The sequence below is a fragment of the Emys orbicularis genome, chromosome 1 (genome assembly GCF_028017835.1).
Source record: "Emys orbicularis isolate rEmyOrb1 chromosome 1, rEmyOrb1.hap1, whole genome shotgun sequence".
Classification (NCBI taxonomy): Eukaryota; Metazoa; Chordata; order Testudines; family Emydidae; genus Emys; species Emys orbicularis.
This window is the reverse complement of record NC_088683.1, coordinates 332852646-332880279: the sequence shown is the minus strand read 5'-3', so window position 1 is coordinate 332880279 and position 27634 is coordinate 332852646. Positions and strand designations below refer to the sequence as shown.

At 43.1% G+C, this 27634-nt stretch overlaps 1 protein-coding gene across 2 annotated transcripts; it reads left to right on the top strand.

Annotated features, from left to right (window-relative positions):
* Positions 1-1415: 1415 nt before the first annotated feature.
* RAB39A (RAB39A, member RAS oncogene family) lies at positions 1416-27323 on the top strand. 2 transcript variants are annotated; one of them, XM_065417376.1, is made up of 3 exons: positions 1416-1422; positions 9812-10025; positions 26897-27323. In XM_065417376.1, exons 1-3 carry the CDS (start codon positions 1416-1418, stop codon positions 27321-27323), a joined length of 648 nt encoding a protein of 215 aa, XP_065273448.1. The 2 variants fall into 2 exon arrangements, with proteins under 2 accessions (XP_065273448.1, XP_065273441.1); XM_065417369.1 differs by lacking the exon at positions 1416-1422 and having other exon boundaries at positions 9703-10025.
* Positions 27324-27634: the final 311 nt, after the last annotated feature.

The following is a 27634-nucleotide window of genomic DNA, read 5'->3' as shown; positions in this document are numbered from 1 at the left end:
TGGGGCTTACATATCTTCCCCTCTATCACTCTCCCTGTTATTTCATTAGTTGTCCCCTGGAATCGCTTGGCTTCCAGATCCTGTGGATCCTCCCTTTAGGCTGGGGGGAGGTCCTTTAGCAGTGGCGGGCTGTGCCCGCCCACTTCCTGGATCCCAATAGGATCACTCTCCTGCTGCCCTCTGGCCATGCTGTATCACAATATGAGTAACTTTTTTTCACATGAATAGGCCTATTGAGATCAAACTGATTATTCATTAGCATAAAGTTACTCACATAAGTGTTTCAGGAGCGGAAGGGAAAAAACCTTGTTAGCTTCAACAGCTTTGAATCAGGCCCTAAATGAATAAAGGAGAAACAATGAAACTGGCTACACACACCAAGTGCTGTCAAATGCATAAAGAAAGAAACTTATGGAGGGAAAAAGAGAATTTTTTTTTCATTCAACTTCTCTCAATACAATATTCAGGCAGAAGTCTCATTTTTAAGTAGGCAGTGTCCATTACAATAATTGAAATAGGAGCTTAAAATGGAACTGCCATCTCAAGCATAAGCTTAGTATTATGTTATTAGTATAACACAATCAAAACATAGATCAGATTTCCTGCAGTTCTTATCTTTAAAAAACAACAAGAAAGATTGTATCCCATTAATGCAGTGTCAATTTCTGAATGTGATTGTGAACAGAGATTTCACAGTACATAGAAGCAGGTTTTCATTATTTTGTAAAATGGAGACCATTTTCACCACTAGAGGTTCCACATGATCCATACATGTCTCTGTAAAAAGAACAGGAGTACTTGTGGCACCTTAGAGACTAACAAATTTATTAGAGCATAAGCTTTCGTGGGCTACAACCCACTTCTTCGGATGCATATGCATTATGCATTGCATATGAATTTTTGAAGGGTAAAAACAGCCTTATATGAAGTTTTCAGTTGAAAAATTTCAGTTTCCACTTTATTTGTTTTTACTTCAAATGTCTGATTTTTAGACCAAAAATTGTGGGCTTTTTAAAACTTTTCTGGGTTTTCTCCACTCCCTTTTTTCTCTTTGTAACACTTCTCTTTCCCAACCCCTGCACACACACTTTTTTCTGCTAAAAGGGAGGTAAAGGTCAAAGTGTGAGAAAGTGGGGAAATCTTCATTGAAACAGTAAAAATGCATGAAAAGTAGTTTTTTCTCTACAGTTTCCTGATGGTTTCCCAACTTTTGCCAATTGTAAAACAGTTACTAAGTGTTTGAAAAGCAGGGGGAAGGGAGGGTAGACCCACAATTTTGAAACAAAAGTGTTCACTTTTTTCCAAATTTTGCCATTTCGATTTTTTGCTTTAAAAAATTGGGTTTTTAATAAAACTGAAACGTCTTCTTCTTTTTCCTTTATGCCGCTTTTCCTGGTGAGGGTCGCAACATCAGCATGGAGAGTAGGGAGGACCAGACCTCCTTTTCCTCCGCAACAGGTTCCAGCTCCTCCTGGGGGATTCCCCAGCGTTCCCAGGCCAGCCATGAGATATAATCTCTCCAGTATGTCCTGGGTCGATCTCAGGGCCTATGCCCAGTGGGACATGCCCGGTATAGTTCTAACGGAAGCCTCCCAGGGGACATCCTTATCAGGTACCCAAACCACCTGAGCTGATGCCTCTCGATCCGGAGGAGTAGCGGCTCTACTCCGAGGCCCTCCCATATAGCCGAGTTCCTCACCCTATCTCAAAGAGAAAGCCCAGCCACCCTGCAGAGAGACCTCATTTCCACTGCTTGTACCTGCGATCTTGTCCTTTCGGTCATTACCCAAAGTTCATGACCATGGGTGAGGATGGGGAAGTAGAATGACCTGTAAACAGAGAGCTTCATCCAAGAACTCAGCTCCCGCTTCACCACCACAGATTGGTACAGTGCCTGCATCACTGCTGCTGCCACACCAATTCCCTTTGAGGATTTTTACCTTGCTGTGATGGAGGGGCTTGCATGTTCCAACAAGCCCCAGGGCTATGTCATCTAGAGCCTAGTGCTCCTGGTAGGGTCACCCTAGGCAAATAGGTTTGGGGGGAGGTTCTAAACTAAAAACGATCCACATCAAGACTCTCTTGAAAGCCCAAAAATGACCATGTGAACTCGCCTGGACTAGAGATACCAGAACCTATCCCTGGGGGGGGTGTCAGGTGAGCATTTGGTGGTCAGGCTACCCATGTAACCCAGCCGGACCCAGCCCAAAAAGACAATGTGGGCCCATTTCGTGGGGTCACCTCCCGCGAGGCAAAGGGTGAGGGTCGGGTGCGATGCCAGAATGGCAGCAGGAGAGACGGACCATGCAATGGAACTGGCTCTCAGCAATGGAAAAAAACAAAACTGAAACTTTTTGTTGGAAAAATTTAGACTGATTCTATTAGAAAGCCAGGTGTTAAAATAGGGGCTGAAGGATAATGGTGCTCATATGTATTTTATATAATCTATTTTTATAGTGTGCCCATCACTGTAGCAGCTGAATAAATACTTCTGAACTTACCAAGGTGCAAATGTAAACACAGTGTGTGACAAAGGGCCAAGATAAAACACAAAAATATTATTCCTGATGGAAACTTAATATGCTATGGGTTTAATTCTATTAGTCTAAATGGCCGCAGTGCATTCATTCTTTGTTTCTGATGTAAATAATTTTTCAACAATAAAACTGAGGGAACACCAAATTTGTGTGATTGTGATTTTGGGAATAAAATGAAGTACACTCGACAGTTATGGCTATGTACCAAATACCGATCAGTCTCTGGACTGTGAAAAGGATACATTTTATATATCCCACCCTTGTTTCCCCTCAGGCCTTGCCAGGACCCTAAACTACAATCCCATTTGCCTTTAGGACTACATTTCCCAGCAATCCCTAAGAAGAGTTCCAGTCCACCTTGTTTATGGAATGTTGGTCTTGGGCCTTAAACGCGGTAGCAGTATGAGATTTTTCCCCAGACTGCCTCTGCCTCACTTACTGTGCCCTCGGCCCCCTAGGTATTGTTCCTGGAATGGAGACATTCTATAGGTAGAGCTAAATCTGAGTTGCAGGTGCATCACATATACCAAAACTCTTGAGAAATGTTAAAAGGAAGTATGGGAAAGAGTGTTATTTGGTTGCTGGATCAAAATTGCTCTGTTAATAAGTTCCTCAGCTGTATGTATTTTAGGTGTGTGGTGAAGATCTTTGGACAATTTAAGAATGTCATCTTTTATCAGAGGAGTTTTTCAAAATCACAATGTCATTAGGTTTTAACTCTAGTTGCTTTGCTAGATTTTCTCCAATGTTATTTTCATGGTACTATTCACTGGGGGGATCAACTGAAAAAAGCCCCCAAAACAATACTGTGTTGAGCCTGACCAGCGAAAGTTGTATATCTGTACAGGAGATCTTGTTGTAAGTTATATGTTCCCAAGCCAGAGTGTTATATGTGATTCCCTGAAACCATAGGAAAGTATGACTCAGAAGGAAGGAGCCAAAATATTTTTTAGGGTTAAGAAAGCAGCCTCCTCATTTGGATGTTGGCAGGTAACTGCAGGGAGATCGTTTTTTTTTTCTTATTATTAATCAAAGTGTGTTAAGTAGCTTCAAGCTTTGTGTTATGTCTGACTCTAGAAGACACAGCATACGATTTTTTCTCACTGTAATCTCTGCCAGACTGGTTCAGAAATGCAAGGTTTTCCCATCAGCTCTTTTGATTATCATTTGTCAGGCAGTGTCAAATCCCACTAGCAGGACAAGATGGATTTCAGGGAGCTATGTTTAGGCTGGCCATAAAGCATACTGTCCTTCCAGATTTTGCTAGCTATTACTGGAATTAGCAATAGGGTCAGTGAACTCAAAAGTGCAAGTGCTTCATGTGTACAATATCTGCTATAATATCACACTTTGTCTGGGCATAGTGTAATGCATTATTCCAACCTTTTCGCCCATTGTGTCTCCCTGTCAGATAGGAACCCACTACTCGCTTCTGTTTATATCTAGCTTTTGTAAAACAGTAAAGATGCATAGTGTGTGGGGCCAGAGCTAGCTGTAGCCAGAATCCTATATGTTCCCTACATTATTTAGCCCCCATGTACCACCCTAATGGTAAATAATTTTTCTGCCTCCTAGGTGTGTGCACCCTTTAAGTAATGACACTGATCCTTTCTGCAGATCTAAAAGTTATGGAGGTTTCTTGCTGGATCATTCACAGAATAGTTGGATAATGGTCTTTCCAGACATGATGCTTAGATACCAAAGGTGACAGATGCCTTGAAATGTATGATTAATGAGCCCGATTTTTCAGAGGTGGTCAGCACCTGCAGGTTCCATCAGCTGCAGTTATGAGTGCACAGTGCCTCTAAAAGAATCAAGCACATGATCCCCTTGGATCACAGTGGCACCGAGAGGCTCCAGTTAGCATTGGGGACTCACTCTGCTAGACAATGTACATACTTACAGAAAGACACAGTCCCTAACCTGAAGAGTTTACTGGCTAAGAGCATGATTCAACTTCCATTAAAGTTAATCGGAGTCTTTCCATTGATCTTAATGGGTATTGGATCAAGCCCTAAATATTTAGTATTTGCTCCCAGTCCCATTTCCATATCTTTTTCCATGCCGCCAGGTGCTTCCCTATCCCAGTTCAGCAAGCCACCAGCCTCTCTGCATTCAAATCCCTCCCTAAAGTCTCACTTGTTCCAGAATGCCTACATCCAGTAAGGTTAAAGATGGAAAATAATCCAGGTTATGCCCTCCTCTGAGCTTCTCAGTGAGTCCTCTTGTTTCTGTGTGTCTCTTTTAGACTATAAACTGTGAGCTAGGAATATCTTAATTTTGTGTCTTGTACAGCCATTAAATAGTAGTAGCAGTAGTAATAATAATCAATAATTAATAACTAGGTAGCTACATCTCCCGAATAAAGGGAATAACAGCAAAGGAAGTAGGTTCTGATCACTGTGTCCTTAGCAGGAAGGACATAAGCAAGGAGACCAATAACAACCTCATAACATGCATTGCAGTCATTAGATTCAACCACTAGGGATCAGGCATTTATACTGGTTAATTATCTCCCAACTGCACACTACTAATTTATTTTCTCTTTTATGTGATTGTCTCTTGCTGGATAGCCATGTCTGAGTTGAACTTTTATTTTTGCAATTACAATAAGCAGTTACTAAATTCAATACAGTAAAAATATTGATAAGCATGTGATCAGTATACTTACAAATAGGCTAAACCAGGGGTGCTTAGACCCATATTGGTCGGCTCCAATGTGGTCAGGCAGGTATTAGTAATGAACCCTTTAAGAGTTTACTTTTTATACAAACAAGTGATGTCATTGCCAAGAATTGACTTCAGATAATTTACTAGCTTTAGCAAAAGCTAGTTTGAAGCAGTTTCTCCCTACTACTTTCCTTCCTTCAAGACCTTCTCTTATTTTCTTCCCGACCTGCTCTCCCCCTTCCTGCCATCCTTGCTTGCACAGCAATACAGTGGGAAGGTTTGGGGTTTTTTTCTTTTGAGACAATTTCCCTTTGTCTTGTTACTGCAGCTGTTTTTATTAGTTAGTTTTAAAACCATACATCCTTCTCATACTACAAGTAACACTACTTACTATTCTCATGGCCTTCATTTACTTGCTAATTAGGGCCTTTTCCGTACTGGTCACAAACTGTAAGGGGAAATGTTACTTTCTTAACCAAACTTAAGCTAACTTTTATTATTGTTATTAATGATTATTATTTTATGTATGTATGTATGTATGTATGTGTGTGTGTATTTATTTATTTATTTATTTATTTATTTATTTATTATCCTGTAAACACCATTTAGGGAGGGCAGATGCCTTTATACATTTTTCCCTCATGCCCCATTTCTATGGGGACCAGCTTGTGGTCTCCAAAAAGCTTGAGGTTATGTCAATGTCCATCATTCTATTCAAGAGATAACAAAATGTGGATAAAATGTACAGAAGATGTGCCAACTTACTCATAATATGGAAAAAAAACTAAAAATGCTTTCCATTAATACTATTTTTCATAAATAATTGTTATGAATGTAGCATATGTAAAACAGGAAACTTCAAATAAAATAAAACAAGTACCATGTCTCCTGCCTTTTGTTAGTTCTTTGCTTTCCTTGTTCATAAGATTGAGGAGCTGTCCCTTAGAATGGACATTTTCCTTCCTTCTGTATACTTTTATTTCTATTATATCTATTTCTATCTGTATGTATATTTCAATTATATCTTCCTCACGAGATTCTTTTTTCCATTTATATATTTCTCTCTATTTTCTTCATTTTTTTTGTCTCCTCCATGCTCTTTTCTTCTTGAAAATCTCTCTTCCTCTCCTCCATGAATACCCTATTTTTCTTATTATTATCAAACCTAATGCCCCTCCACATTCTGTAACAACTCATCACTCCTGTCCTTTCTCCAGTTTCTGCATCCCCTGCTACCCTCCATTTCCAGTTTACCCTGTGTCATGTGACAAGGGTGAAATAATTCAATTTTCTTTTAATACCGAACAAGGAACTTTATTAGGATAAGAGAAACAATAATAAAGTAGCAACTGGCTACTTCCAAACTCAGCTTTCTGGTTCTCATCCAGCCTATTCATTCCAGCTCTCACGCTGCCTGCTCCTCACTTCCCTGTCCCAGCTCTGAGGTGGCAGCAGCTGCTGCAAGATCCATCTAAGCAAGTTCCCTTTCTGGAACAAACCCTTTTTTAAGGATTTCCATCCATTTGGACCTTTTGGCCAGGAGACTGATCTGAAGCTTGCCTTCTTTCCTGTCGACCAATTATGTACAACTGAGTTATTCCTGGGGCTTGAAAAATGAAGAATCTATAGTGCAACAGGTTGATCACAACATGATATGTTACTGAAGGCAGAGAAAAAACTATCCAGGTTTTCTTGAGAAGATAATGTCCATGTTGATAGAAGGAGCTCCCTTCAACACTTATGTGCTTAAAGAAATGGGGCTCGATCATCTTTCCATTGTTATCAAGGAATTATTTTAAAGAGGGTCATCACTGGTGAAGATTATTTAAGACACACTGGAATAGGGGTATTTTCACCTATGTCTAATATACACAGTTTATTCATAGTGTAATGAGGATGTTAAAAGCCTGAGAGTTAAGACTGTAGAGGCTGTGTCATAGAGTAATTTAGGATAATTTTGTCACAGGGCCAGAGTGTGTGTGATAGAGAAGCTGGGGAGTGTTGACACCTCCAACATTTTGCACTCTGTTACTTTAGTTGAGTAGAATTTTGCTGGGATCCAATAGTATAATATATTTAAGATTTTTATTTAGCGTTAGCAGGGAACGGGTGAAGACATTAGTATAACATTGTTGACATATTATAGCCCAGTTTTCTTCCAATAGGGACTAAGCTCTTCGTCCTAACTTTCTGGAAAGGGGCGGATTATATACAGATATTTATTGAGCCAATAACAGCAATTGCGTGCAAAATGAGGTTGGCCCCAAAGTTGGCAATCATGTCTTCTAAAAGTGACGAGTTGTTTCTGCAGAATGGGGTTAATTCCCTGGAAATTGTCATGGACATAGAACTGATGGGAGCCTAACTGTAAGGTGAAAAGAGAAAAGAGAAGAAACTTTGGACAGAACATCACCACCATTGGATGGAACATGACACCTCCTAGGGACACCTAGGAGCCACTGAAATCTCACTCAGTTGCAAAAGCCAAATCCTCCAGCTGCTGCTTCTCAAGTGACCATTTTATTTTAAGCTGCCACCCAAGTTCCACATTTTCCTTATCTCTCAACACCCATTTCCTGCTCTTTTTCAACTCGTCTTACATGAGTCTCTCCTCAGTCCCTCTTTATATGACTCATCCCATGCCTTCCTACCCCTTTTCCAGGTCCCACTCTTCACTATGTTGCACTCTCGCCCACCCATGCTTCTCCTTGACTGTCTCGTGTTCCTTTTCCAGTTCACAGCTCTCCACCTCAGTCTCATGCCCTTCCTGGTCTGTCTCCCACCTAGAGCTCCGCAAATAATTGATTTTTCAGTTCAGCCGCTGAAGTGGAAAATCCTTCCCAAATTTTTTTGGGATAAACCAAAATGAAACACAAGACTGAATAAATAATAATAATTAATTGCAATAATAATCTTGGGTCAAACAAAACATTCACTTGACGCAAAACATTTTTTTCAGTTTTTTAATTTGTTACATTTTTGGGTGATTACCACTTTTTAAAACATATTTAAATAAATCTAGCTACATTTTTAAACAAAGCATTGTTTTGAAGAAAAAGTCAAAGAATTTCATTTTGAAAATGTCAAAACAAACGTTTTTGGCTTTCAATTATTTATTTTTTTCATTTGTTATTTGGTCACAACCATTGCCCAAAGTGGAACCAAATTCATAGCTAGTTTTGATCACCCCAAAACTACATTTTTCAGTGAATAAACTATTTGACAAAAAAAATTCACCCAGCTCTACTCCCACTCTTGCACAACACCTCAATCTTATGCCCTTCACCCCTTCTGCAACTCCTTACTCATCTCCCTCCCTTCCTCTTCATAGCTCATGCTTCTTTCCACCATCCTTGCCCATCACCCTTTATTGCACCCACCCTTACTTTGCAACACCCCCTTTTTTCTCAGCCCTGCTCACACCTTCCCTTGCCTATCTCATGCCCCACGGTCCATTGCCTATCCCACATCGTACCCCGACTCCCTGCTCATCCTTTTCAGTGCCTAACTTGTACACACACACCCCCACTGCCTCTCTAATTCACTCCCCTATCCACTCATCTTGCAGCCCTTGTTGGATCTGTTGTGAGTTGTTACAAGCTGTTGAATAGGGGAATAGGGCCTCGCATGTGTGAATTGGAGGTTGGAGATGGAGGGGAAACTCTTGCTTCAAGGAAATGTCTTCCCCACAGTTAGCCAGGGTAAGTAGCAGCCAGGTCTTAGCACCCAGAGTAGCCTAGCTGGGGGATGAACAGCCACACTGCAACACCACATCTGAATCACTATGTCCTCTTTGGGACTGGGCTCCCATGTGTGTCACTAGGACCTGTGCAGGAACATACCACAGTTGGTTATGCTGCAGTAAGCTAAGCCACTCTATGAGTCTTTCCCAGTGAATTGTGGAGATCTTGTCTGTCCTTTTGGGCACATGGGGGGAACTGTGCGAAGGCACTGGAGGACTGTAGGCTCTGAGTGGCTTAGCCTGCCTCCTCACTGCAATGTGGTTGGCTAAACCCCCAGCTGGGCCAGCTAGCACGGCTGAAAGCACCACCACACTGGGGTGAGAGGGTTGTGTGTGTGGATGGGAGGAGTGCTGGGGTGACATCCCAAGAAGAGCATGAGTTAACTCTGCAGGGAAGGCACAGGTTGTGTGATGCAATGGCTCAGGCTGACCTGTTCAGCTCAACCTGAGCAGAACAGGTGCTGAAGGGACAGCGCCCTCCCTCCCCCACCTGTACCTCCTCCATCCCCCAGGATCACAGGGACCTCAGCCCTCCCCCCTGCATCACGGGGTCCGTGGGACGCCCAACCCTGCCCTTTGCCCGTGGGGATCGGCGGGACCCCAGCCCTCCCCTCTTCCCCACTGGGATAGGCGGGACCCCAGCCCTTCCCCGTCGCCACCGGGAGCCAGGGGGCCCCGCCCCTCCCTGGCATCACAGGGTGCAGCTGCTCGGGTCCGAGCCGTCCCCTCCCCCCCAGCCGGCCTGCAGCGCCGATGCCCGGGATAGGGGCGGTGGGAGCGCGGTGCAGGCACCGGCCGAGGAGGAGCCCCAGGAAGGGCCCCGAGGCCGAGGCGGGCCAGGCCGGGGCCGCCATGGACGCAGCGATCTGGATCTATCAGTTCCGGCTGATCGTGCTGGGCGACTCCACCGTGGGCAAGTCCTGCCTCCTGCACCGCTTCACCGAGGGCCGCTTCCCGGGGCCGCTGCACTGCGACCCCACCGTGGGGGTGGACTTCTTCTCCCGCCTGGTGGAGATCGAGCCCGGCAAGCGGGTCAAGCTGCAGCTGTGGGACACGGCGGGGCAGGAGCGGTTCAGGTACAGGCGGCTTGTCTCGCTCCCGGCCTCCTCCCAGCGCCTCTGCCTCCCCGCCCATCCCCGCGCCGCCCCGGACCCCGCTCCTGTTTCCCCGCCCATCCCCGCGCCGCCCCGGGACCCACTGGCTCCCCGCCCATCCCTGTGCCGCCCCAGGACCCTGCCCCTGCCTCCCCGCCCATCCCTGCATCCTCCCGGGACCCTGCCCCTGCCTCCCGCCCATCCCCGCGCCGCCCCGGACCCCGCTCCTGCTTCCCCGCCCATCCCCGCGCCGCCCCAGGACCCTGACCCTGCCTCCCCGCCCATCCCCGCATCCTGCCCGGACCCCGCTCCTGCTTCCCCGCCCATCCCCGCGCCGCCCCGGGACCCACTGGCTCCCCGCCCATCCCCGCGCCGCCCCGGGACCCCATGGCTCCCCGCCCATCCCTGTGCCGCCCCAGGACCCTGCCCCTGCCTCCCCGCCCATCCCCGCATCCTCCCGGGACCCTGCCCCTGCCTCCCGCCCATCCCCGCGCCGCCCCGGGACCCTATGGCTCCCCGCCCATCCCTGTGCCGCCCCAGGACCCTGACCCTGCCTCCCCGCCCATCCCCGCATCCTCCCCGGACCCCGCTCCTGCTTCCCCGCCCATCCCCGCGTCGCCCCGGGACCCCCTTGCCTCCCCGCCCATCCCCCTGCCACCCTAGCACCACACCTGGGACCGCCATCCAGCCCCCTACCCTTCCCCAATCTCTCCTGTGCCTCCCCGGGACCATACCCCACACCTGGGACCCCTCCATCACCCTCCTGTCTCCACAACACACCTTGGACACACCCTACTGCACCCTGATCCCACCTGGGCCTCCCGCCTGCTGCTCCCCCCCTGCATAGACCCTAGTGCTCCCTACTCCCCCCCATCCCTCCAGGGACCACACTGTCCTCCTAGCCGCTTACGCTGCTTTCTAGGGTCCCCACTCTCCCGGAACTGCCTGTAGCCACAGGAACTCACCTCCACCCCAACCCCCACACTCCTGTCCTTCATCACACACTTCCCAGTCCAGCCACTGGTACCCCCTTCCTGTCTCTCCTCCCTCTGGAGAAGGCAAAGCCAGGCATCCCTCTTTCCCCTAAGGCACATCCTCCTCCCTTAAACCAGACTCTTGATGACCACTGTGCTTCCAGCGTATTCCTGAGCTTGGTGGGGTTAAATTGTGACAGGGACCCTCATAGGAAATTGCAGGAGATTCATTTACACATGCCATCTTCCTCCCTTGCAGATCCACAGTTCCTCCACAGCTGACAGGGCAACCTATTCCCTGGACAGGGAGACAGAGTAACCAGGAGCGAGTTGTATGGGCCCATGGAGCCCTTGATCCAGCAAATTCAGGGCCCGGGGGCCCGGCTCCTCCAATGTTCGGGGCCGCGTCCCTACCTGTGCCGTGGGCTGCGGGCGGCTGCCCTGCTGCTCCACGCTGCACTCCCTCGCCGGCCGCTGCCGGCTACAAAAGGGAGCAGCACGGGCGGCAGGCTGAGGTGGCGGCACAGCCGCTGCCTGTGGAGAGAGGAGGGGAGGAGGCGCACATGTGATGGCAGCCCTCCCCCCCGGCACTCGCCACAGGGGAGGCAAGGGGGCTTCCTGGACCTGAGAGGGGCCCGTCCCTTAGGAGCACATGCAATGACGGTGCTGGGAGGACTAAGGAGGCCCCTTCCCCAGAGCTCACTGCTGCCAGTGGGGAGAGGGCTGGGGGACTGTGGAGTCCTCCTGTCTGGCCCAAGCCCCCGGGCAGCCTGCCTGTACCCCAAACTCCTCATCCCCAGCCCCGCCCCACCTAGAACCTGCACCCCATAGCCCTCACTCTACACCCCAACCCTCTGCCCTAGCCCTGAGCCCCTCCCACACCCCAAACCCCTCATGCCCAGCCCCACCCCAGAGCCCTCACCCCCAGCCAGACCCCTCATCCCCGCATACCCCCCCCCCAAATTGTGCAATATAGGGAAACTGTAGTTTCCAGACCATTTTTACATTATTTTAAAATATATATCTCAGCTTACAAGGCAGGTGTGGGGTGTGGGGACTTGGACCCATTCTTTGCACCACCAAAAATTATACAAACCTGCCACCCGTAAGAGTAACCAGCAACTTTCCTGGGCTTGCATGAGTCAGAAGTGCATAAATATTTTTTTGCAGAGTCAGGTCTCTCCAAGATTAGTGCTGAATTCATTACTGCTAACAACAGCCTCTTAATATTTTTCAGCTTCCTAGTATTTTCCTACAAACAAATGTAAAATATTTATAAACACAGGCCTAATAACTAGTAGTCGCTGTATTTTGATTTTGCTGGCAAAGGGCCAATATATCCAATGACAAGACTGTTAGTTGACTCAAAGGGATGTAAATACAATACCATCTGAAATCAAATAATAGCCATCATTTAACACGATGATGCTCAGGGGATATGCAATGATGAGTCATGTATGCCGTTGCTTTGACATTTACCCACTAGTGTATATGATATGTATTCTTCAATACCCAGCAGATATTTACCAGAAGAAATACTGTTAAATGTGTTTGGTTTGCTAATAGACATGTCTTGACAGTTGGCATACATAGAAATTATGAAAGCAATTATTATGCTTAGCCTTTTAAATCTATTCAAGCATGTTACAAATAGATTACTAAAATATAAACAGTATGTTGGAAACTTGTATAGTCTGTGCTCTGTTCATTACACTTAAATGAAGAAAACTGTAGATCATAATCAAGCTATAACCTTTGGGAGATTAGAAGATGCCAAAAGGTCTTCTTAACTTACTAGGATGCTTTTGTTGTAACAATAAAAATGACCAAGCAGTGTATAGGTCTGTTTTTCAAGTCTGCTCCAGCTCCTTTGCACTGTCCCACTGGTGCAAAGCTACATTGAGCCTGGCTTAATACACTCCCAGAGGATTTCCCTGTGTAAGGGGAATCCATAGTAGTTATACGCCAGCCCACTGCTGGTCCCAAGCCTAGGGGACATCCCCAGAGAAAAGTACATTTTGATGGTGTACTTGCCCCCACCACCACCCTATTCAATTCTCTTTCTTTCTTCTACATCCTATGGTAAAACTTCTGAGAAAGTTATTGGATCTGCCAGCGGTGTCATGGGATTGGGATCTGATTCTAATTAGGCTCATGGAAACACCATTTACATTGCTGAGGAGTGCATTACTTTTCAGTTAAAGTGGCATGGTTTTTACTACCTCTTCAAAGTGGGTAAGCAAGTTGCAAGCCTGGATGGCTCCTTATACTGAGATCAGATAATACAGTGATGGATACAGTTTTATTATTATTAATTTATTTGTATTGTGGTAGTACCAAGGGGCTGCCATCATGGACCAGGACCCCGTTATGCCAGGTGCTGTCCAAAGAGAACAAAAAGATATCTCTACCCTAAGGAGTTTACAATCTAGTGGGACAAGAACCTAGATAGACTATGTTTAATGAAGATAAAGTGGTTATTCACTGTGTATTTCTGACCAAGATAGGATAAGATTTCACCTAAATTAGTTAATTTCTTTGCCTACCTTTTTTCCTAAGCCTCACACTATGTCAGGGAAACTAGCTTCAGAAAGTCTGTTTATGGACTCTGAGAAAAAGTCCAAGGAGAGATGATCTATGCTCACAGGTCATCCAAGTGGATTTATTATGGCCTATAGTCAAGCTTGTTATGACAAATTGTTTGTACCAGGGAGATTGTGGGATGTTTTAAAGTTCATTCTACCAGAGTGTTAACATCAATAGCTTCCCTATAAAGTGTTTTGATTTCTGATACTGCCATTTGTTGCTCAGTTTATTTTTTCACAAAATTATTCTTGGTTCTGAGACTCAGGCTTATGCCCAGATCAGAGAGCACTGCTTCTGTCTTTATTTAATTAAGTATTCACCAGCAAGCGTTAGCAGACAACTGCAATGGGAGGGCTAATTTACTATAGCAGGGATCTGCAGAGACAATTTTATGATAGAGTTAAAAAAGGTTACTTACCAGTAACTGCAGTTCTCAGAATTTTTTTGCCTACGCCCATCCATGCTCACCCCACTTCTGTGGAGTGTCTTTGGTGAGTAAATGAAGCTATGAGAAACTGGATTTATTAGGGGTGGTGCTTTTTATAACGGGGGTTTACAACCTCAAATCAATGGTGCTAATGTTCCAGAATGGTCATACTGCTTTGGAATAGTATGTTCACAGCCACATGAAGACTATGGATGCTGAAAGGCAACCATATTGTCCTTGGCCTCATTTATTCTTCCAGAACTCCGCTGGCTCAGCTTTTGAAATGCATATCTTTTATAGGTTTCAGAGTGATAGCCGTGTTAGTCTGTATCAGCAAAAACAATGAGGAGTCCTTGTGGCACCTTAGAGACTAACAAATGTATTTGGGCATAAGCTTTTGTGGGCTAAAACCCACTTCATCAGATGCATGGAGTGGAACATACAGTAGGGAGGTATAAATACACAGCACATGAAAAGATGGGAGTGGCCTTACCAAGTTGGGGGCCAGTGCTAACGAGGCAATTCAATTAAGGTGGAAGTGGGCTATTCTCAACAGTTGACAAGAAGGGGTGGGAATCACTTTTGTAGTGCTAATGAGGCCAATGTAAACAAGGTGGCCCATTTCGAACAGTTGACTAGAAGGTGTGAGTATCAGCAGGGGGAAATTCGTTTTTGTAGTGACCCATCCACTCCCAGTCTTTATTCAGGCCTAATTGGATGGTGTCCAGTTTGCAAATTAATTCCAGTTCTGCAGTTTCTCATTGGAATCTGTTTTTGAAGTTTTTTTGTTGAAGAATTGCCACTTTTAAGTCTGTTATTGAGTGTCCGGGGAGATTGAAGTGTTCTCCTACTGGTTTTTGAATGTTATAATTCCTGATGTCAGATTTGTGTCCATTTATTCTTTTGCGTAGAGACTGTCCGTTTTGGCCAATGTACATGGCAGAGGAGCATTGTTGGCACATGATGGCATATATCACATTAGTAGATGTGCAGGTGAACGAGCCCCTGATGGTATGGCTGATGTGGTTAGGTCCTATGATGATGTCCCTTGAATAGATATGCGAACAGAGTTGGCACTGGGATTTGTTGCAGGGTTTGGTTCCTGGGTTAGTGTTTTTGTTATGTGGTGTGTAGTTACTGGTGAGTATTTGCTTCAGGTTGGGGGTCTGTCTGTAAGCGAGGACTGGCCTGTTTCCCAAGGTCTGTGAGAGTGAGGGATCGTCCTTCAGGATAGGTTGTAGATCCTTGATGATGCGCTGGAGCGGTTTTAGTTGGGGGCTGTAGGTGACGGCTAGTGGCATTCTGTTACTTTCTTTGTTGGGCCTGTCTTGTAGAAGGTGACTTCTGGGTACCCTTCTGGCTCTGTCAATCTGTTTCTTCACTTCACCAGGTGGGTATTGTATTTTTAAGAACGCTTGATAGAGATCCTGTAGGTGTTTGTGTCTGTCTGAGAGATTGGAGCAAATGCGGATGTATCTTAGAGCTTGGCTATAGATGATGGATCATGTGATGTGGTCTGGATGGAAGCTGGAGGCATATAGGTAAGTATAGCGGTCAGTAGGTTTCCAGTATAGGTTGGGTTTAAGTGACCTTCGCTTATTAGTACTGTAATGTCTAGGAAGTGGATCTCTTGTGTGGACTGGTCCAGGCTGAGGTTGATGGTGAGGTGGAAATCGTTGAAATCCTGGTGGAATTCCTCAAGGGCCTCCTTCCCATGGGTCCAGATGATGAAGATGTCATCAATGTAGCGCAGGTAGAGTAGGGGCATTAGGGGACGAGAGCTGAGGAAGCGTTGTTCTAAGTCAGCCATAAAAATGTTGGCATACTGTGGGGCCATGCGGGTACCCATAGCAGTCCCGCTGACTTGAAGGTATAAATTGTCCCCAAATCTGAAATAGTTGTGGGTGAGGACAAAGTCACAAAGTTCAGCCACCAGGTTTGCCGTGATGGTATCGGGGATGGTATCGGGGATACTGTTTCTGACGGCTTGTAGTCCATCTTTGTGTGGAATGTTGGTGTAGAGAGCTAGGATGGTGTTTTCTGGAAGATCACCAAAGGATTGTAGTTTCTGTGATGGATTGTATCACAGAAACCCCTTTGGGACTGCCACCTGATGTGCCTAGACTACCTCTGAGCCCATTTTCCCTGCCAACTTGGGACTTCAGTACCTTGCCTTGTTTGAGCCAGACACGCTTACCTGCTGCAAACACAGATCCAAGTCTGAACCACATCACCCACAAGCTGCAGGCTTAACTGAAAACAGCTTAAGAAGTGCTCCTGTCTCCTGCACTCAGATACCCAGCTCCCAATGGGGTCCAAACCCTAAATAAATCTGTTTTACCCTGTATAAACTCATAAATTGTTCGCCCTCTATAACACCGATAGAGAGATATGCACAGCTGTTTGCCCCCCCCCCCCATATTAATACTTACTCTGGGTTAATTAATAAGTAAAAAGTGATTTTATTAAATACAAAAAGTGGGATTTAAGTGGTTCCAAGTAATAACAGACAGAACAAAGTAAATTATCAAACAAAATAAAATAAAACACGCAAGTCTAACCTAACAGTAGGAAACTAAATGCAGGTAAATCTCACCCTCAGAGATGTTCCAATAAGCTTCTTTGACAGACTAGCCTCCTTCTTGTCTGGGTCCAGCAATCATTCACACCCCTGTAGTTACTGTCCTTTGTTCCAGTTTCTTTCAGGCATCCTTTGGGGTGGAGAGGCTATCTCTTGAGCCAGCTGAAGACAAAATGGAGGGGGTTCCCAGGGGCTTATATAGCCTCTCTCTTGTGGGTGGAAACCCCTCTCTCCCCCTGGGTAGAATTACAGCTACAAAATGGAGTTTTGGAGTCACACTGACAAGTCACATGTCCAGGCATGACTCAGTTCTTTACAGGCTGATGCCATTGTCCACATGCTAGTTTGAATGTTCCCAGGAAAGCTCAGATGTGGATTGGCGTCTATCAAGGTCCATTGTTAGTCAAGTACTCCCAATTACTTGAATAACACCTTCACACTAGGTTGACCAGATTTACCTTAGGTGCTTCCTACAGCAAACACTTTAAATACAAGCATAGAGCCAACACTCATAATTTCAGATATAAAAATGATACGTGCATACAAATAGGATGAATACGTTCAGCAGAACATAACCTTTGCAAAGATATGTTACATGGCATATTTAGCGTAAAACATATTTCATTTATGTCATATTTACATTCATAAGCATATTTCTATAAAGCATTATGGGGTGCAACATCACAGTTTCCTCAGGAAGTCAGTGGTGTCTCAAAGATAGCTGCGAGTGCTGGTAGCGTAGGCCTGAGGAGAGAGTCTACATAGCCAGATAATCCTGCTGTCAGGGTGCCAATGCCTGAGATGATGGGGCATCCAGGATTCCCAGGTTTATGAATCTTGGGTAGCAGATAGAATACTCCTGGTTGGGGCTCTATGGGTGTGTCTATGTAGATTTGTTCCTGTGTTTCTTCAGGGAGTTTCCTGAGCAGATGGTGTAGTTTATTTTGGTAACCCTCAGTGGGATCAGAGGGTAATGGCCTGTAGAATGTGGTGTCAGAGAGTTGCCTAGTATAGTTAATCTCTTATGAAGGTTTTTGAACATTTTATTAATGTTAGCATTCTTCATTTCTACACACACACATCCCAGCTTTATTTATTTCAGGTAATAAAGAAGAGGTACTGACAGAGATCCAGGTGTCAAAGAGGAGGCACTAAGACATATTGATAAAAAGCAACAAGACACCATGGTTTGATGGCATTTATACAATAAAATATAAATTGGGCACTCCTATTTACTCTCTTATAATACAAGAACAAAGGGCTATTAAATTAGATTGTGAGATGTCACATTTAAAACTGATAAAATAAATACTTTTTTACACAGTGCATAATTAACCTGTGTAGCTCACTGTCACAAGATATCATTGAAGCCAAGTGCTTAGGCTTGGTGCGCGAACAGTTCTTGTACCAATTTAACTACTGTACTTTGATTAGAGGTGTATATTTTTAATCAAATTAGTTAAATCAGTACAAATCATAGTGTAGATGAAGATATTTTGGTATAATGGTGCCTTATATCAGTATAGTTTGTTATCCATCCCTACACAAATAAGCTATATCAGTGTAAGCACCATTTACCAGTATAACTGTGTCCACACTAAGGACACTGCAACTATACTGATATAATGAAAGTAGTACAATATGTGTATAGACAAGCCCTCGGTAAGATTTTTTAAAGGATTAGACATTTACATGGCTAATAAGAACATCCATAGTAATTTCAGATAGGATAAAACATTATAAAGGATATAAGCTTCATGCTTCAAATCGTAAATCAACTTCTAATTGACAGGGGTTAGGAAAAACTTTCCCTCTAGGCAGATTTTTTCCATAATTGTCCATCACAGGGTTTCTTGCACCTTTCTCTGAAGCATCTAATACTGGCCACTGTCAGAGATAGGAACTAGACTAATGGACCACTGATGTAATCCAGTATGGCAATCTCTGTGTTCCTATCACATTCTTCATAGCTCTGCATTCTGTTTCTACAACATAGAAGGAGTTTCTAGTGAGGAAGTTGGTTATGGAAGGAGATTTTAGGTAAGCAGATCCAACAGGTGAGTCAGAATGTGATTCTGACTTGGGAGCCGATCTTATTATTTGCACAAAATTTGCAAACACGAGTGACTGAAGTTAGTCAGGCTCCTGAATCCATCTTTAAGTACAAAACCATGGCCTGGTTTTCAAAGAAGATGAGCAATCCCAGTTCCCATTGAAGTGACACTGTACCATTGTATATTTGTCTACACATTAAAGCAAAACAATAAACTTCCAGGTTAAGTGAGAGGAAACTTCGAACAATCTGTATGTGAAACTCACATGAATCCAGACTGGATAGTTTTTTCACATGACCGTCTCACATGTTAACACATTTGGTTTTTTCCTATGCCTGACTGAATGCAAAGGTACCTCGTAGGAACAAATAATTTGCCGTTGGCAATGTCAGGACAGAATTGAAGAGAGAATGGATCGGTTGCCAGTTTGACTGGGCAGTGCTTATTACCTGCCTGGTTCAGTAGTGAGCAGGCAGTGTGGACTTTAAATTATTTTTTCAGCCCTCCCTGGGGCTAAACCACGTTGATTACTCTTATGTAATCTGAGCTGCAGACATACATGCCATGGGGTGAGTTAAAGACAGAGATTGAACTTGAATTTAGCTTGCCTTGTTGCTCTGAGTTTTTTAGATGTTTACAATTATACATGCAGTTTTTAATATAGATTAAATATAAATTGTGTGAAAGGCTATACCTTTATTATGGAGGTAATGGTAAAGGCTCCGCAGTTAGGGTCAAAATAGACTATCATCCCCAAACTCACAGCACTTCCTCTATGAGTAAAGAATGATTTTTCCATTCACATACAAGTAAATCTGTAAATCAGTTTGAATTCAAATTAATTAAAAACTGAGTCCTTTAAGAAATTTAGCAAGTGTCAATCTTTTCTTTGTTCTGAATTATCTTAATAATGGAATAACACAGACTCTTCAACTTTCCATATAATTAAAATGAATTGTAATCTTGTGCATAGGCTGTATTTGAAAAAAATAGATTGAAATTAAACTAAAGTTATTCATGATTGTTGTATTTAATTATTATTATTATATAGACTACAGAGGGGCTCAGGTAACTTTTAAGTAGGGCCATTGTGACTACAGACATAAATCAACCAATTACCACCCTTCTCCTACAGCTAATTTGCATGCAATAAGTCTATTGACTGTAATGAGACAGTGGTATGAAGCAGACTGGCAGTGTGTCAAGAGTTTTCGTTGGTTGATTACTTGACCCAATTATCACTGCTCCCTAAAGTTTCTTTGCCTGCATACTAGCTTGGGCATCTCTGCTTGAAAGTCTCCCCATAGCACTGCTGCCTCAGCTCCACTAAGCACCAAGCCAGACCTTCTGGGGAAACTGAGGGAGGAGTGCATGGGGAGCCCTTAAACCCCAGAGTCATTGGGATTCTGGCACTGGGCTCCCCAAACCTACTCTCATATTTTGCCTGTCTCGTTAACACCACCCTCTAACTCATACATCAATAAGAAATTAAGGGTCAGAGTCACCAGTGAAGTTTGACTGGTTTGCACGGCTGTGATGCAAAGCAGCTGTACACCTATCTTAACTGGCTAGTGCACACTGGCTGTTTTTCTCTGCAGTGATGTACCAGTGAATTTGCCCGTAAAAGGTAATTTTTTAAAATTATTTACGGTTGATTTTACATATCATCAAAGCATTAGAAATTTCACATGGTCAATTTTGCTTTAGGTTTCTTGTTTAATGTTGTTTGAATTTTTAATAACTTTTAAATACCAGGGAAATTCCAAGACTGAAAACTACATTTTGATGCAGATAAGGTTGAGAGTATATATCAGTAGCTTAAGGGTAAAAACATTGCATAGATGTTGTAATTATTCCAAAACTATGCATTACAAAGCCAGGATATTATATTAATACATTATGGCTTTGTAAAACATGGTTTTGGGATAATTATACCATCCCTGTAATTTTTTAATATGTACTCTCAAATTTAACTCCATTATAATATAGTTCCTAGGCTGGGAATAAAAATAATTCTCTTTCTAAATTAGATAAAGATAAAGCTTTCATTTGGAAAGTTTCCTTCATTTTAGTAAAAATCAGTGAGATCAGAATCAGAAAGAAACTGGTGGCTAAATAAGCATCACTCTAAAATAAGCATCACTCTAAAAATACAGTTTGATTTGATTAATATACCCTCTCATTTATTTTCAGAAACAGTTGTCCAGTGAATAATATCTTATCATTGTTTTCATTTAGAATGACTATCAGGGACTTATTTTTTAACCTAATTACTCAGTTTAATCTAAAATGACTTCTGAAGTAAACAATTTCCCACTTTAGTAAAGCCAGTTTAATCAGGATTAATTAACCTACAGAAGGATTCCTCTAAATGAGAAGTCATAATTTCAATAAGCATTTTAGAATCTACATTCAACAATATATTCTCAATTAAAACGAAAGAGTGTGAAATTATTATTCTTTGGAGGGTCAGTCTGCTGCATGATTTTCTGATGGAGCAATCTCATTTTCAACAGGAAACTGTTGTAGAATACAGAATTATTTTGTGGGCCTTGTAATTGTAGAATTCAGGATCAAAGCCATCTGGTTCCGGTTTAATATCTACTGTAGCCTTATTTAATCTATTGAATAGGCATAGACTTATTAAGACTTATTTTAACATGTTCTGTTCGACAAAGATTAACTTTCTCAAAAAAAAACCCCTGCCTTTTTTGTTGAAAAGTGTTGTATGAAGATTACAAATGTATTATTGATAGCTTTGATACAAACTCTCTTGTTGCAAATCTGAAATGATAGCAGTCCTTTCAAGAATCTGATATCCTTTAGTTAACATCGTTTATCCTGGGCTGGGGGTTGTTTTTTTTTTTTTTTAAGATAGATTGTTTTACTATAATTAGCAAAAGCACAAATGGTTCATAGGTTTCATAACCTGTCACTGATTTATATGGTGTAGAGAATAAATATAGCATTGTTTTTTCTGAATGATTTTTAGACTCAAGTTTAGTAACACTCCTAAACTTGGTTTGATTCACACTTAGCAAATCTTTGTGATATCATGACTCTAATATAATAATCTAATAAGAGGGAAATACTGTATATTTCATTTTCTCTTTTACAATAAATTAAACTTCTTTTAGGGTCTGATATTGCAGCACTTATTTGCATATTGCTAGTGATGTCAATGGGTGTTTTGCTTATGAACTGCATCATGCTGTTCATAATTATTGTGATGGTGGTCAGACAGTGGTGGTCACAAGAAGAATGTCTGAGATGTAATTAAGCTCTTTTCCTTTAAGGTTGGACAGGACAGAGTGAGTTGAGAAATAAATTTAATACCATCGAAAAATACTTAAAAGATTTTCCCTTAATATTAGTAAGGACCAAATTCTGCCCTTTCATATGGTTTCATAGAATCTATAGCTGGAAAGACCTATTGTGCATCATCTAGCCCATGCACTGTCATCACTACCCTCTCTTTTGGCATGTTAGAGAATAGTGTGAATGAGAACCACTGAAGTCAGAGATACAGTACATCTATTAAGTCACCGAGGCCCAGATCCTCAAAGGTATTTAGGAGACTAATTCCCATTGAGTTGAATGGGAGTTAGGCACCTAAATAACTTTGAGGATCTGGGTCATAGTCCATTTCCCAACCAATGCTGGAATGTTCCCCAAAGTATATTTTTCTAGTGTTTGCCCAGTCTAGTTTTAAAAACGTCAAGTCTGGGGTCTTCCATGACTTCTTTTGGAGTGACTGTGCAACAGCCTAATAGATCTCAGTCCCAGGAAGATTTTTCCTGATTTTCAGCCTCAATTTCCTACTTCTTAATTTTATCTCATCACTCATAATTATACTTTCATGTAATACACTACTCTAAATAATTGCTTTCCTTGAGGTTAAACCTCTTCAAATATTTGTAGACAGTATTTCCACACATATCTGCCCTCCTTAGCTGTCACTTAATCAAACTATACATATCTAAATCATTTTTAAAAAAATCTTTCCTCATATGTTATTTTCTCCAACCCTCCTCTCTTGCTGTTTTCTGAACTCCCTCAAGTTTATCAGGTTCTCTTTAATAATGAGATCTGAAAATGAAAGATTTATTTGAGTTATGATTGTACCAAAAGATAGAAACTATTCTCTCCCTGATATGATGCCACTTCTTACATAGTCCAAAATTACAGTTGCCTTTTTTAATCATTTGTTTATTTTGCAAAACTGTTTTTAGTTAATTAAACAAATAATACAGGCCAGATTCTTAGGTGGTGTAAATCAACATTGCTATAGTGAAGCCATGGAGCTACACTGATATACAGCTGAGGATCTGGTCCTGTATATGTAAAACACACAGGTGTACATGAGGTATTATTTAAAGGCAAATAGACAGTTCATGGATATTTGATGCCATATAATTCTATATAAGAAAGTATGGTACTTGTATAGCATTATTCCAGTATAAACCAATATCTAATTTTCTGTCCCCTATTACTTATATCACTTTCTGCATTACTGTTTTCAAGGATTTTCTTCAGATTGCTTACATTATTTACATTATTCCAAGTTAAATCTCATTTTGGTGGCAATATTTCTAGTCTCTCTAGATCCAATTCAATTATTTCTTATGTCCTTGCTTGCATTTGCAATTCATCCAAAGCATCATCTGAAAATTTCAGCAACATGCTAGTTATGCCCTCTTCTAAATCATTAGTGAAAATACTGAGTAAGACAGAGCCTGATACAGATCCTTTAGACACTTCACACAAAGTATTATCTACCCTGTATTTATGGTTCTTCAGCCAGTGTTCAGCACCGTCATTTTTCAGATGCAAGCCAATTTGAATTAATATTGAGGTAAGATTCCATTGGCTTCACTTTAGAACTGCACGCACACACATCCACAATAGAATTTGGCCCTAAGATATTGGAAAAGATCAGTCCAAAATATTAGGGTAAACAGTTAGTCTTACCCGAGTATATAGCTGCTACCCCTTCAAATGCAACTTGCTGTGACTACCAGAATTTAATTATCCCAGGATTCACGTACACATCTGCAACATCATTATTTGAGTTTGTTATACCTTTATGTTCAAATTGTTATAAAAAACTATACAGGTGATAAACTGAACAGTTAAGGAGGGTTACTGATGTAGAAAAATGTTATCAAGTAGGGTTTACCCTGATCCAAAGTATTTTAGCAGCATCCTCAGAGGTCATCATAGAATCATAGGACTGGAAGGGACCCTGAGAGGTCATCTAGTCCAGTCCCCTGCACTCATGGCAGGACTCTGTCCTGCCCAACCTTAAAGGAAAAGAGCTTAATTACATATCAGACATTCTTCTTGTGAGCACCACCAGGAAGCGGCGTGGGCCAAGGGATGTGCTGGCCGCCCTTCCCGCAGCACCCATTGGCCTGGAGCGGCAAACCGCAGCCAGTGGGAGCCGCGATCGGCCGAACCTGCGGACGCAGCAGGTAAACAAACCGTCCCGGCCCGCCAGGGGCTTTCCCTTAACAAGCGGCGGACCGACTTTGATAACCACTGATCTAGACCGGGGTGTTTCCAGAGCCACATGCGGCTCTTTAGAAGTTAATATGCGGCTCCTTGTATAGGCACCGACTCCGGGAGTGGAGCTAAAGACGCCAACTTTCCAATGTGCCGGGGGGTGCTCAGTGCTCAACCCCTGGCTCTGCCACAGGCCCTGCTCCCACTCCATCCCTTCCCACCAGGGCCATCCTTACCCATACTCAAAGCACGCAGCTGCACAGGGCACCAGGAAATTTGGAGTGCCCCAAATTTCCTGGTGCCCTACGCAGCTGCGTGCTGCTCCAGCCCCTGCTCTGGCTCTTCCCCAGGGTCCCTGCCCCTGCTCTGCCTCCGCCCCGCCCCTTCCCTGCCCCAGCCCCACCTCTTCCCACCCCAGTTCAGGGTTGTGATGAATAATCAGCTGAACTTGAGCTCCCAGTGTGCAGCTGTGGCCAAAATCCATGGCCGCATTATCAGGGGAATATCAAGTAGGAGTAGAGAGGTTATTTTACCTCTGTATTGGGCATTGGTGCAATCACTGCTGGAATATGTGTCCTGTTCTTATGTCCACAATTCAGGAAGGATGTTGATAAATGGAGAGGGTTCAAAGAAGAGTCACAAGAATGATTGAAGGATTAGAAAACATACCTTATATTAGGGTGACCAGATGTCCCGATTTTATAGGGACAGTCCTGATTTTTGGGTCTTTTTCTTATATAGGCTCCTATTACCCCCCCTCCCTGTCCCAATTTTTCACATTTGCTGTCTGGTCACCCTACCTTATAGTGATAGACTCAAGGACCTGAGTTTATTTAGTTTAACAAAAGAGAAGATTAGGGGGTAACTTGATTACAATTTATAGGTACCTGCTGGGGAACAGATATTTGATAATGAGGTTTTCAATCTAGCAGAGAAAGATAAAACGCGATCTGATGGCTAGAAGTTGAAGCTAGGTATAGATATGGCATAGATTTTTTTAACAGAGAGGGTAATTAACCATTGGAACAATTTACCAAAGGTTATGTTGGAGTCTCCTTTAAAATCAAGATTACATATTTTTCTAAAAGATATGCTCTAGGAATTATTTTGGGGAAGTTCTATGGCCTATGTTATACAAACTAGATGATCACAATGGTCCCTTCTGGCCTTGGAATCGATGACAGATGGCTAGAGCCCCAATGCTGAATGTCTCATTCCAAGCCTGAGTGATTGTAGCATAAAGAATTTTGGAAGCCCTGTGCCGTAGATGGGCAAGAGGTAAAGAAAGGTTCTTTGTCAGTGCTGTCATAAGTGCATTTGCCCCTCCGATTTCTTTTTGGCCAGTGTTACAGAGCTTCCTTTCTTGGTCTTGTGGTATATTTAAAACTGTTAAAATTGTAAAATATCACGTTCAGTTGTCAAGGGCTTTCCTGGTCCTGCTTATAAGGTATGGGGCTCTGTAGGAAAGCCTGCCATCTGGGTCAGTCTGTGCAGAGAGCCAGCCTAGAGCAAGGTGGGGTGACTTGTGCCTCTCTGCCTTAGGGAGCAGCTGCTTTGTCTCTCTCTGTCTTTGATTTTTGCAAGTTAGGGTTCAGGATTCTAAGAAATAAAGTAGTGTTGTGTTGCAGCCTTCCAGAAAGAGTGTTTTATTTTTCTAACTTCTCTCTTCGTATGCCATTAACATAACAAGTCTTATTGCTGCTGACCTCAACAGGCATGATTATCTGCACAGAGTTTAATATCAAGGAATTGGTTTGAGAGGAGATTACAATAAGTATACTTGTCTATGGCAAAGTTAGGCCCCAATTCTGTCAACACTGTTCCATGTGCTTAACTATAGAAATATTCACATGAGCAGAGTTAAGTATATGCATGAGTGTTTGCAGGCAGGGCCGTCCCTAGGGAGGTACGGGGCCCGGGACAAATCAGCTACCCTGCTAGTCTCCTCCTGCCCGGCACACCTGCCCACCTCCTCATCCGCCAGCCTGCCGCTCTCCTGCTTGCCATCCGCCCGCTTCCCTGCTAGTCTCCTCACCATCTGTCCGGCGTGCGCCCCCCCCCCCCCCGGCCCGACCTCCCACCCGCCTGCCTGCCTCCTCACCCCCCTCTCACCTGCCCGCCTGCCGCTTGCCTCCTCCCCCGCCTCCCCACCGCTCGCCTCCCCATTTGCTTCCTCACTTGAATACCAGGACAAATTGCGTCCCGATCGTACATTGGTCAGGATGCGGGACAAAGGGCTAAATATCAGGACAGTCCCAATTTTATCGACACGCGGGACCCCCCAAAGTGCAGGGCCAGGGCGGTCGCCCCGATTCGCCCTACCCAAGGGACAGTTCTGTTTGCAGGATCAGAGCCTTATCTTTAAAAAAATGTAGTAGTTAATGCTGTAATTTTTTTTCTTCTTGAATAAGTGCAACATGGTAATTTTTTTTACCAGAAATACCTTTCCAAATTGAGTCTGCATCCAAAGCTGATATCAGAGAGGTTGAGTCCAAAGATGCTGCATGCAGTGACAGCTTTTGGCTTTAAGAAAATATGGACAATGAACATGATCAAAGACAACTTCAGTAAATAAATTCTGGTTTATGAAAAAGAACAAATGTGTATTTTGTGAAGAGATGGTAGCAAGTAAAGAATGTACTGCTGCATTGAAATATCAACTTGAGAAATGTAATTACATTCCCTTTAAACTCTTATTTCCCCCCCCTTCTCTCTTCACTTTTCAGATCAATAACACGATCTTATTACCGCAATTCTGTTGGTGGCTTACTGGTGTTTGACATCACAAACCGGCGATCTTTTGAACATGTGAAAGACTGGCTAGAAGAAGCTAAAATGCATGTACAGCCATTTCAAATTGTGTTTCTGTTAGTTGGACATAAATGTGATTTAGTGTCACAGCGTCAGGTTACAAGAGAAGAGGCTGAAAAACTGTCATCTACCCGTGGTATGAAATACATAGAAACCTCAGCAAAAGATGCCACAAATGTTGAAGAATCCTTTACGATTCTGACCCGAGACATATATGAACTTGTAAAGAAAGGAGAAATTTCTATACAGGATGGATGGGAAGGTGTTAAAAGTGGCTTTGTTCCAAATGTTGTCCATTCATCAGAGGAGGCTGTAAAGCCTAGAAGACGATGCATCTGCTAAATTCATAGCATGCCAAAGAGCATATCAGGTGTTCAGAGAATGATACCAACATAAATAACATCATTCTGAAGACATAATAGATCATGATGTAGTTGAATCACCAAATGATAATTCATTTTTGTATCATTTTGTCTAATTCATATCTTCATAAAATTTAAAGTGCTTTTTCCCCACAATACAATAACTTTGAGCAGTCTTCAAGAAAATAAATTAGATATTGCTTAAGGAAAAATATGTGCTAAGTAGCAAGATGTTGAGAAAGTGCAATAATCATCATGGTAGCATCCTTTATGGGCTTTGTATTTTGAACA